The 12,642-nt window shown below is 45.4% G+C and overlaps 1 protein-coding gene across 3 annotated transcripts in view; it reads left to right on the forward strand.

Moving 5' to 3' along the window:
* The first annotated feature begins 3,042 nt into the window (after nucleotides 1-3,042).
* The window catches only part of NR3C1 (nuclear receptor subfamily 3 group C member 1), a 163,059-nt gene continuing 153,459 nt past the window's right edge, over nucleotides 3,043-12,642 (forward strand). Inside the window, exons 1-2 of one of the 3 annotated variants that reach the window (XR_014473370.1) lie at nucleotides 3,043-3,402; nucleotides 6,310-7,512. Coding sequence is in view for 2 of the 3 variants with exons in the window: in XM_083181916.1 (XP_083038042.1) it covers nucleotides 6,323-7,512 (1,190 nt within the window). In the remaining variant the exon portion in view is untranslated. The remainder of the gene's footprint in view (nucleotides 3,403-6,309; nucleotides 7,513-12,642) is intronic. The other 2 variants (XM_083181916.1, XM_083181917.1) reach the window with 2 other exon arrangements.

Raw genomic sequence — 12,642 nt, forward strand, 5'->3', positions numbered from 1 at the left:
TAACAGTTTCTTATATAGCGCGTACATATTCCTCAGCGCTTTACAGAGAATATTGGAACATTCACATCAGTCCCTGCCCCAGTGAAGCTTACAATCTATGGGGTAGTTTTATTATAGCGGCGCTAAGAGCGAGGCAAAGCAGGAGGGGACACCGATAAGATCTACTAACTCCCCCCTCCGGCGATGTCACCTCCAGCTGACAGCGCGTCAGTTAACACTGACGCACTGTCTGCTTCTCCCCGGCCAGCTGGACTGCGCATGATCTCGCTACTCACGCGAGATCCCAGCGCAGCTCAGAGCCAGCAGCAGGGACAGCGCTGTCCCTGCTGAGGGCATAGGGCATTGCCGTCTGCAGCTGTCAAAGTCAATAGCTGCAGGCGGTGGAACGGTCAGCGATGCTGACCGTTCATAAATCGGGCAGGAGGCAGGGGTGCAGCACGAAATATCATAGCTGCGCTATGCCTCCTGCCCCACAGCGCCGCACGATAGACACCCACTCAGAGGGTGTCATATATCAGGGGAAGCGCTATCCCCTGCCATAAGGCATGCGGATAATGCATATTCCCCTGATCGTTTGTTCATAAATCTACCCCTATGTTCCCCACCACATGTACACAAACATTCTAGGGTTATTTCGTTGGAAGCCAATTAACCTACCTGTATATTTTTGGATTGTGGGAGGAAACCGGAGTGCCCGGAGTAAACCTACACAAGCACGGGGAGAATATACAAACTCGGCACAGTTTGAGCCATGGTGGGGATTGAACTCATGACCTCAGCGCTGTGAGGCAGTAATGCTAAACATTAACCCGTCCTTGCTGCCCTATATATAGTGGGTACACTAGTCCAGTGGTTCTCAACCTCGGTCCTCAGGGACCCCCAACGGTGCACGTTTTCCAGGTCACCTCACAGATACACAGGTACTCACTGGCACATTTTAAAAGATCGCAGGTGGAGCTAATTAGATCACCTGTAATTCTGTGAGGTGACCTGGAAAACGCGCACTGTTGGAGATCCCTGAGGACCGAGGTTGAGAACCACTGCATTGTACTTATTGTACAATAATATTGTTAACTGCATATTGTTAGGAAATATAGTGTGCACCCAGCTTTAATTTGTGTACGACTAGGGTTACCACCCGTCCGGGATTACTCCGGACAGTCCGGTAATTAAGCCCGGTGTCCGGAGTCCGGACGGGTGGTGTTCCCGGACTATACATTGTCCGGGAACCGCGCCGCAACTTGGTGTATGAGAAACTTGATTGAAGCTGTAGCGCCGCTAGCGCGAGACGAGAGTCAGGACCTGCCTGTCAGACCGGGTAATAGAAATCTATGCGGTCCAGGGAAGGAGAGACGCTGCCACACCACCACTGCTGGTCCTCCTTATTGGTTGCCCGGACCACGAGCCAATAGGAGCTTGCGGTCCAGGCAACCAATCAAGACCAGTAGTGGTGGTGTGGCAGCGTCTCTCCTTCCCCGGACCGCAGGCGGCGCGAGATTTGAAATGCTAGGACTCAGGGGCGGAACTACTGCCCGGTCCCCGGCATGACAACGTATTGTATGCCGGGACACTTCTGAGCCCTGTGAGGCGTCGCCTGCTGGGCTAGGTTGGAGGTGGCTCTGCTGCGCGCATCCAATGCGCCTGGGAGCAGCAGTGTCGCAGAGCGCACCGAGGCTGGTGGCTGCGCTGGGCTCTCCGGCCACCTGAGGACTGGTGCTGCTGGCCGGGCTGGGCTCGTCGCTCGCTATGGCATTTACTTTCGCTGCCTCTGCTACATGTTGTCCCTGGTCCTCTGCGCTGCCCTCATCTTCTTCACCATATGGCATGTGAGTAACTGGGGGTCAGTGGGGGCTGGTGGCTTCTCACCTGGGCTGCCAGGCATGGGTGGATAATGCTATTGATGTGATTTTGCTCTTGCTGTCTGCTTACTGACACAGCTGGCAGCGACTGGGAGACAGATCAGGGACTTGTGTCTTGTTCCACTCAGGAGTCTGACGCTCTTATTTATTTACAATAATAGTTATTTAAAAACTGTATTTTTTTTATAGTGTTTAGCTATTTGAAGTAGTTTTCTTTATTTACAGTATATATTACAGTGTGTGTTTGACGTAATGGGGATCATGTGAGGCATAACATTTAATGGGCATCACGGTGGCGTAATGTGCAGTGGGCATTACAGTGTTTGGGATAACATGTAATGGGCATTACGGCATGGCATGTGGTGTAATATGTAATGGTTGTGTGATGTGTAATAGGCATTACGGTGTAAAAAATTTTGCCACGCGCCACCGGCGCACACTGTCCCTGTTGTCCCTATTTAGGAAAAGAAATGGTCAAGCCCTGGCATAACGTGTAATGTACATTATGGCAAGTGGTATAATATGTAATGGGCATGTGACGTGTAATAGGCATTATGGTGTAAATTTTTGGCGCGCGCCTCCGGCGCGCACTGTCCATATTGCCCTATTTAGAGGAAAATTGTTGAGTCCTGGCATAATGTGTAATGCCCATCCTGGTGTATGGCATAATGTGTAATGGGCATCACGGTATATGGCATAATGTGTAATGGGCATCACAGTGTATCGCGTAACATGTAATGGGCATCGGGGTGGCTGGCGTAACATGTAATGGGTATCATGTGTGGCATAACGTGTAATGGTCACTACAGTGTGTAATGTAACGTGTAAGTAGCATTAGGGTGTGCAAAATTAAGAATAGAATTGAAGCAAAGGTTAAAAAAAAGCCACAATAAGGTGGATCAAGGGGCGGGGCTGGGGGCGGGTCAATGGGTGGGCTGGAGGTGTGTCAAGGGGTGGGGCATTGTCCGGGAATCTCACAACACAAAGGTGGTAACCCTATGTACGACGTACCCAGCTTTAGTTTTCACTCAGACTCAAATATTTGCTTTAATGATTCACGATTTCCTGTAATGAAAAAAAACAAACCCCACAAGAAGGGACCCAGAGGTGGGAGCTGCTGTAAAGCTTCTTAGTACCGGAAGGTATCCCCTCAGTGCCTGCATGTCCCCATACACACGGGGGACGCGAGTGGAATAGCGTTAGTCCGCAGCAGCGTCCCAGGCTGACAAGTCCGGGGGGAGCAGGGGGCTGTAGAACCGGGGCTGTAGTTGCCGGCAGCAGCCAACAGGTTGCAGCGTTCCCCGCCCGGCCGCGGCAGCAGCAGCCTCCCCTCCCAGCTCCCTCCCCTGCCCGCACGCACAGAGCCCCCTCCGCCGGCAGCAGCCCGCTCTCTCCTCCCCGCATGTCCGGGATAGGCGGCTCCCAACCCCGTGGGCGCCTCTGCTGTGTGCACCGAGCATAGGGGCCGCTGTCAGCTACACGCCGAGGGGGCATCCAGCCGGAGAACCCAGGAGCCATGCCCGGAGCCTGAGGGCCGTGATGTGTAAGTGGCAGGGACAGGGCATACGCGAGAAAGCCGGAGACTGGAGGGCAGCAGCCGGGGGGAGTGCAGGTGCCGGGCGCCGCCTGTCTGGAAGTTGGATCCAGGCTGCCGCTGAGTATGAGCCGGGCAGCGGACGAGGGAGAGGGTCGGGCAGGACGGGGGCTGAAGGGCAAATGCTCGGTGTTGGCGCAGGTCGCTGCGGGGTGACGGCGCCTGCCGTGCTGGAGCTGTCACTGACCCTACGACTGTACCCGCAGCTGTCAGCCCCGTCCCTCCCTATTCCTAGGGATCCGTCCCAGCTGTCTCCTCCTGGAACCCACTTATGGCTCTGCTGCAACTTTCTCTGAGGCCCGGGCTGGGGGGCGGTGGGGGCTGCTGCTACATGCAGCCGGGGGGGCAAATGAGGAACAGGAGCTAGCACGCTATTCTCCGTGCATACACTGTATGGCCGGTGGCTGAGCGCTGTGCACAGAGGCGCTGGGATCCCTTTCTGTTTGCCTTAACTTTTATTCCACTAGGTATTCTTCCAAAAATACAAGTTCTTATATAAAACTAATGACTATCACTTCCTGTATCCCAAACCATTTCTGCACTCACTAGCCCATCCTATCACATGTACATCCTAATACCCCCACCCACCGTCAGATACATCCTAATACCCCCACCCACCATTAGTTACATCCTTATACCTCCTTCCTATACCATCATACACATCCTAATTCCACCACACACATCACCATTAGATACATCTTAATACCCCCTCCATCTACACACAAATTAATATCTCTTCTCTACTCTGCACTTACAGGCACTTCCAATTACTCCTTCTCTGCACTCACAGCCCTGTCCTAATTCCCCCCCCCCCCCCTCTGCACTCACTGCCTTGTCCTAATACCCCCCACTCTGCACTCACTGTCGTATCCTCATACCCCCCACTCTGCACTCACTGCCTTGTCCTAATACCCCCCACTCTGCACTCACTGCCTTGTCCTAATACCCCCCACTCTGCACTCACTGTTGTATCCTCATAACCCCCACTCTGCACTCACTGTCGTATCCTCATACCCCCCTCCCTGCACTCACTGTCGTATCCTCATACCCCCCTCCCTACACTCACTGTCGTATCCTCATACCCCCCTCTCTGCACTCCCTGTTGTATCCTCATACCCCCCTCTCTGCACTCCCTGTTGTATCCTCATACCCCCCTCTCTTCACTCACTGTCGTGTCCTGATACCCCCTTCTTTGCACTCACTGTTGTGTCCTGATACCCCCTCTCTGCACTCACTGCCTTGTCCTATTACCCCCTCTCTACACACACAAGTATGTGTAATGACAGCACTAGTGACTATGACGTTCACGGGTGGAGGGGGCTACTTTCCCCCATATACAAGGAGAAACTGTTTATTTCATTTTCTATGACAGCAGGGCTTGGTGGGCGGGCCTGTAACCACTTGCTTTACGTCATGTAATACGCTCAGTATTGCTTTGTTACATTTATAGTTCTGCTCTTGCCTCTTTGCCCAGTTAACCCTTGCAAGAGCCCCCCGAAGAGGATAAACACTAGTAGTGGGGACTGTTTGTGACTTTGAGAAGTGGGTGTGCCATGCTGATCAACAGGTCTCTGCACACTCCTCTTCTGTTTGGGATCTTCCCTTCTTGCATATGGTTGCAGAAGCCTGTATGTGGCCCTGGCCTTGCTGTGGTTTCCACTTTTTAGTTGACAAGTTAGTGGTGTATAATAGATATGAGGGAAGAGAGAGAGAGAAAACAAAACACATTTTTGTTTCATTGAATTTAGTGTCTCAGCTTCAAATAAGAGGACACCAAGGGTTTCTATAAAGGATCTTAAAACACCCATGTAGGGAGAGGGAGCGATATTGTGATCTGACGTCTTGAATGAGCAGTTTAACACATTCACTGCTGAAATCCCCAGCTACTTTCGTGTAGTTTGTGATTTGGCTATAGAATATGCTGATCATAATAAAATATATGGTACCGTTTCCTTTAAAGTTTCTAAAAGCTTTATGTTTAAATAAAAATAACCCACAGTTTCAGATAGACATTACTGTCAGAGCGGAAATTCCTAAATGACTGTACATGCAATTATCATTGTAGCCGGTCATGGTGGCATGTGAAGTAATATTTTGCTTTCTCATGTAATATCTAGCCACGTAGATCCATAACAATGCTTACTTAGCTGTTATATATATGCTGGAAATGTTTGGAAGCAAATCATAAACTTTGTCAGAATTTTAGCTTATAATCATCCTAATGTTTTATTAAAAAAAAATGTGTTCTAGAATCTAGATGGACTGCCTTTACAACATTTATTATTTTAGTGATGTGGTCATTAATAACATGAGTAGATTGAGGTATGTAGTGTACATTTAAAATTTTCGATGTTCCATTTGTTCCCCCAAACACAGAACCACTGACTGTTTACAGGAAGGATTTTCGGACTCCTTAGATCCAATGATATAGTAACAATTTCTATTTAAATTCATGCCTTATTATTCATTAATAATGGCATGATACTGAGGTTAGCAACTTGTGACTTGTATTGCACATCTTTCATTAGTGATACCACACATTTGTTATTTTGTGTGTGTGTATATATATGTATGTATGTATGTATATATATGTGTGTCCCTTTGTTTGAGTCATCGGCAAGGTGATGGATGGGAGAATGTATATAATCAATCCCTGCAAAGGGGCTGTGTGAACATTTCTGAGCTGTTTGATTCTAATTGAATTGAATGATACTTTTATGGTACGTTAAATACTGTAGGTTTCATTTCTTGAAAGTGAAATAGTTAAATAGGGTGGTAAGTGACTGTAGTAAAAGTAAATTATACAAAGTTGTTTTTTTTAAATTATATATCCATAACATTTTTTAAATCTTTTAGGCATCAGTACCCAATGGATCCCAAAGACCTTTTAAAGCCACCCAATGGATCTCAGGCAGTGAAGAGTGCTCATTACAGAGACAAGACAGGGAATGTAATTGATTTATTTACAAGCTATAGAGGTGGAGCCTGCGTGAACATTTCTACATCTTGTCCAACCCCACCTGCTTCACTGCCAGACACACGGCAGCAGCAGCAGCAGCAGCAGCAGCAACTGGCTGTACCTGCGGATCCAGCTAATGGTTTGAGTAATGTACCTCAGCCTGATCTCTCAAAGGCAGTCTCCCTGTCAATGGGACTCTACATGGGGGAGCCAGATACAAAAGTGATGGGCAACGAACTTGGTTACACTCAGCAGGCGCAGCTTGGAGTTCCAGCAGGCGAAGCAGATTTCAGGCTCCTGGAAGAGAGCATTGCCAGCCTTCAGGCAAAGTCCTCTATCCCAGAAAAGGTGCAGGAAGGCCTTGAAGACAAAGGAAGCATGAAATGTGACCTGTCCACCCAGCCAAGTCCTTCTGTGCAAGGGCAGGTGGGCAGCATTGGAAGCAGCTCTGCCAGGTTGTTGTCCAGAGACCAAAGCACCTTTGACCTTTTACAGGATCTGGATCTGCCTCCAGAGTCACCCAGGGATATTAAGGACAGTTCGTGGGAACTGGACCCTCTCTTTGATGATGAAGCTGTTGACTTGCTCTCTCCTTTGACCACTGATGACCCTTTTGTTATGAGATCTGGTGTAGTAAATGAGGACTGCAAACCTCTCGTTTTCCAGGAATGCACACCAAAAGCAGGTGAATCTGCAGGGGATGTACTACTGCCCAGCACCGAAATACCAATGTCTCAAGTGAAGACTGAAAAAGAGGACTTTATAGAGTTATGTACCCCAGGAGTAGTAAAACAGGAAAAGTTCAGTCCCGTTTATTGTGCTGGCCATTATTCTGGATCTAGCCTTTATGGTAACAAAACATCAGCCATCTCTGTGCATGGTGTCAGCACTTCAGGGGGTCAGATGTACCACTATGACTTGAACACTTCCCCCATGTCTCAGCATCAGCCAGACCAGAAGCCTGTGTTTGCATTGGGCACACCTCTGTCTGTCATTTCAGAATCTTGGAATAGATGCCACGGGACTGGGGAAGAGAGCCTTACTTCGCAAGGGAATGTAAACTATCCAGGAAGGCCCATTTTTTCAAATGGCTATTCAAGGTAAACTTTTATTTCATACCAGACCTGTATGTGATGTAGACAATATTTTAAACTTTGATGTGGTGCTTTGTAAACATGTTATCAATATAGTTTGGCCTATGAGGTTTCATTATTGGTGAGTAAGGTTATATAAAGTTTCCGAAAATGCAGCAGTAAAGTGTTTTGAATAGTGGAAAATCACTGCAGCTCCACTGAAATGTCACCAACTGTAAACCATTTAAGATGAAAACGGCTAAACAACCAAAAGTAACAAAGTATTTGTAAACTTTTTTTTCTCATGATTATATTGTTTGTTTTCTTTCCATTTTTATGATGTGTTGTTGAGTCACCGCGTTCAGGTAGTGACTGAGTTAATTTCCAAAGTTGATTTGCTACCTGGTAAACTTCCAGTGTACTGTTCAGAGAAACAAATTGATGTCGCTTGGTTTAATTTCAAAAATTAGTTAATATAACTCAGGGGAGAGTGCATATAAAATGTTTGTTTTCCTGGTAAGCTTTGTTTACTAGCTTTTGGCAGAAATCATTTAGTACATTGAGTGCACTTTGCTTTAAAAAAAGTCAACCTTTGCTTTGTTTGTAAAGGTAAGCTTGCATTTTTAAGCTCTGTCCATTGCTTTACTACAGTATGACTTCTCAGTACACGTGTGTAGAGAGTATTTACTAAACTTAGTATGAAAAGCTGGAGGACTTCTTTTTTCCATTTTAAATCAGTGTTGTGGGACAAGGGTCTATAGCAGGGAAGGGGAACCTTTTGGCACTCCAGCTGTTTAACTATGCATCCCAGCATGCATTGCAACAGTTTTAGCATGGCTAAATAGCAAAACTGTAGCAGGGCATGCTGGGATGTGTAGTTCAAAAACAGCGGGAGGGTCAAAGGTCAAATTTAAAAAGGATACACTTACATGTTGGGCATTGTCAGAATGAGCTGGCATTGATTTCCTGTAGTGACCAAAAGGACATTACAGTTTGCCAGTATGGAAATGTAATACTGATACTAGAAAATTCAGCCTGTAAGTGATGTGTTGTCACCCCTTGGATACCACTTATGCTTTGCATGTTTAGGGCTTAGATAACACACATATTATAAACCATTATTTAACAGAAGGGTAACATTGTAACAAATCATTGACAAAGTAATCTGACAAGCTGTGAAAAAAGTTGTTTTTATTATTGTATGTTTCCATAAAATGTATGTGCTGCTAAGCAAGCTGACTTTTAACCCCTTCCCGACATTGCCTTTTAAGGTAATTTTTTTTTTTTTTTTCCTCCTTGTGTTCAAATAAGCGTAACTTTTTTAATTTTCCGGCTATATAGACACATGAGGGCTTTTTTTTTGCGGGACAAGTTGTACTTTCTAATGGTACCATTTACTATACCGTATAATATTCTGGGGAATCAGGAAATAATTCAATGTGGGGTAAAAAAAAAAAAAAACGCAATTCCACAATTTTGCGCTGGTTACGTTTTTTTTTGGAGTTCATAGTTCGTTTAAAATGATGGGTTATCTTTATTCTATGGGTCGTTACGATTCCGGTAATACCAAACTTATATAGTTTTCGTTACATTTTACCACTAAAAAAAAAAATAGAAAATGTTACGGTTTTTCGAATTTGCGTCGCGTCGCCATGTTCTGCGGCTTATAACTTTTTTATTTTTTCCACCTACGGACCTGGGTGAGGGCTCATTTTTTGCGGGCTGAAGTGTACTTTTTAATTAATACCATTATGGGATATGGGCGACTTTCTGATCTCTTTTAGCTATTTTTTTTTGGGTACGCGATGCGACCAAAAAGCGTAGTTTTGGCGTTGGGGATTATTTTCCGTTTACGCCTTTAACCGTGCGGGATAACTAATGTTATATTTTAATAGATCGGACTTTTAGGAACGCGGCGATACCAAATATGTTTATTTTTTTTATTATTTATTTATTTTTATTTGGGAAATGGGGAAAGGGGGGTGATTTGAACTTTTAATATTTTATTATTTTTTTTTTATTTTTAAACTTTTTTTTTTTTTTTTTTTTTACTTTTACTACAAGGCCCCCTAGTGTACTTGACCACTAGGGGGCGCGATCGCCTGTACTAGGTTCAGCCATAGAGCTCTATGGCTGAACGTAGTGATTTTTTGCACTTCCTATTACATCCTGCCTGAGGCAGGATGTAATAGGTATGAATACACGGACAGCACAGGGGTCTACATTAGACCCCTGGCTACCATGGCAACCGATCGGCACCCTCCGATCGCGCTGCGGGGGGCCCCGATCGGCGCCGGAGGGGGGCGCCCCCCCTCCGATCAGCTATTTAAGCACTGCGGGCGCTTTGCCCGCGGCGCTTAAAGGGTTAAACGGCCGCGATCGGCGAACTCGCCGCTCGTGGCCGTGAGAGCAGGGACATGGCTGTAATATACAGCCATTACCTGCTCTCTATCAAGCCAGCTCACTCCGTGAGCTGGCTTGATTCACCCCCAACCGACATATGACGTAAATGTACGTCATATGTCGGGAAGGGGTTAATACTGATTGTTTGACCTGTTACATTAAGGCCCTGATTCTGGTTGACTTGCAAGTGCAAATTCTCTAATGGACAAAACCATATGCACTGCAGGTGGGGCAGATGTTACCTGTGCACTGAGAGAGTTAGGTTTGGGTGTTATTTTGTTTCTGTAAAGAGTAAATACTGGCTGCTTTATTTTTACACTGCAATATAGACATCAGTTTCAAGTACAAACTCCACCCAAATCTAACTCTCTGTGCACATGTTACATCTAACCCCCCCCCTCGTGCAGTGCACATGGTTTTGTCCACTAGAGAGACACTTTGCTTTTGCAGGTGATCCAGAATCGGGCCCTAAGTACAGTATCAGTACCCTGTCATGGAGAAATTACTGAAAATAGCACGTTTGGTAGTAAGGGTAGCCCGAAAGAGACGGCTCACTCACCCGTTGGTGTTGGCTCCTTTCCACTTCTCTCCCCTGTGATACTGGAAGACATCCGGCTGCTCGGTTTGTGCTGAACAACCAGCTATCACCCAATGTGACCACAACTGTGTGTGTGTGTGTGTGGCTGAAATGGATACAGATGATACGGATGATTGTCAGGATCAACCTGCATGTGAGGCTGATGTCCTAGCTCATTAAAGATAGTTATTGGTCATGTTATTAACAGAAAAACATTCTTAAAACCGTTATAAATAAAGTTACTAGTTGTACTTCTACTACATTCCATTAACCTTTATTTATTGGATTAAATAGAACTGTATCATTACAGTTCTGATAATACCTTACCATAATGGGGGGAATTCAATGCTGCAGCGAGCGGCCGGCGAGGGGGTTAAACAGCGAGGATTGCAGAAAACCAGCGATCCTCGCTGTTTAACCCCCGCGCCGGCTGGCCGCTCGCTCTATTCAACGTTCTGGGGAAATCTTCGCCGTCACAGGACGGCGAGAATTCCCCAAAACAGCGAGACCCGCGGCTACTGCAGAAAACTCGCAGTTTTTAGCCGCGAGTCTCGCTGCTTCTGGAGCCGCATCCGCCAATTCCCCCTCGCTCAAAAAACGGAGCGAGGGGGAATTGGCGGATGCGGAGGCTGTGTTGAATGCTGTCAGGGTGAGTGGTGACAGCGAGCAGGAAGCCCTGCTCGCTGTCACCACTCGCAAACAGCATTGAATACCTTTCACTGTATCTACTGTCCATTCCCTGCTGAATTTGGTGACCCTAACAAGAAATATTTAATTCAAACATGGTAGCCACTACCAAAATCCCTGTTTCATTCTATGAAAACTCAAGTGCCTTGCTTTGTTTGTCTAATTGGAACTAATATCAAGATATAAATCTTCCCCCAACCGCAATGTAGTAGACTGACCTGGAAATAGATTCTGTTGCTGAGGTTCATAATATCTTGCAGGAGAAGCATGGATATTAATGCATGCAGCACTTTCCCTGAGCACATGATCGAAAGGCCACAAATGTTGGCTTTTGTCCGAACTCCAATAGCCTGCAATGAATAAACAGTTTTGTAGTCTTGTGCTATGCAGACCACATGCCTCCACACTAACAACAGTGCACACTTTATTATAAGATTTTAAGGTCTTGGTCGTGAACGGACAATAAATGCAGATTATACCATAAAATCTCACAACAAAGCGAGTGTGAGGTTTATTTGGTTTGCCACTTATGCTTTGAGTCTTGCAAATGTGTATCATTAGTTAATAAATATCCAGTAGAGTCTGTATCCACAAACATTTGTGTGCTTGCCTTTAAAAAACAACAATTCAGCTGGGTAGCACTGGCAAACTTAAGACTCAAAGACTTGGGTCCAGATGTATCAAGCTTCAAAAAGTGATAACATGGAGATTGATAAACCACCAGCCAATCAGCTCCTAACTGCCATGTTACAGGCTGGGTTTGGAAAATGACAAACAGGAGCTGATTGGCTGGTGGTTTATCACTCTCTGCTTTATCACTTTTTGAAGCTTGATACATTTATCCCTTGATCCTGTCTAGTTCCTTGGATTGCTGTCTTTCTGATCGCTGTCATGAGAATTTTACAGGAGTGTCAGTAAACAACCCTCTGCTTACTAATTTTGATCCAATGGCCTGACTATTTTAGAATCTGGAACTAATCGGAGAGCAGTATCTCTTTTCAATGAATAGATTCTGAGAACATTAAGTATTGCTGAGTTTTATATAGTCTCTGTAAGAAAAATGTACTGCAATGTCTTGTAGGTATTCTATGTATTGTTACTGCTTTATATAGGGCAGAGGACACTCGACAATGTTCCTATGGAGCTTGTTTTAGTATGATGGGGCAATATAATGGTTTAAATGTTAACTTTTCATATATATATATTTTATCTCTTTAAGACAAATAACTTACTGTGGAATCTGGTTATTAACACTTTATGAGCCAAGTGAATTTGGCAAAATAGGTGTGAAAATTGCCAACCAGACATTTTTATTCACCATAATGAATTCTAACGTTTACCTTTTATATAGGAAATTTTTTTTTATTCAACATTTTTTTTTTTTTTAATTTATAAGAAATGTGAGCGACACTGGCATTTTTAGCAGATATTTTGATCTTCTCTCACAGAGATGTAGGCACTCAAAGGGTTAAATAGCATTTTCCATGTAT

The sequence above is a fragment of the Crinia signifera genome, chromosome 4 (assembly GCF_055691185.1).
Source record: "Crinia signifera chromosome 4, ASM5569118v1, whole genome shotgun sequence".
Lineage (NCBI taxonomy): Eukaryota > Metazoa > Chordata > Amphibia > Anura > Myobatrachidae > Crinia > Crinia signifera.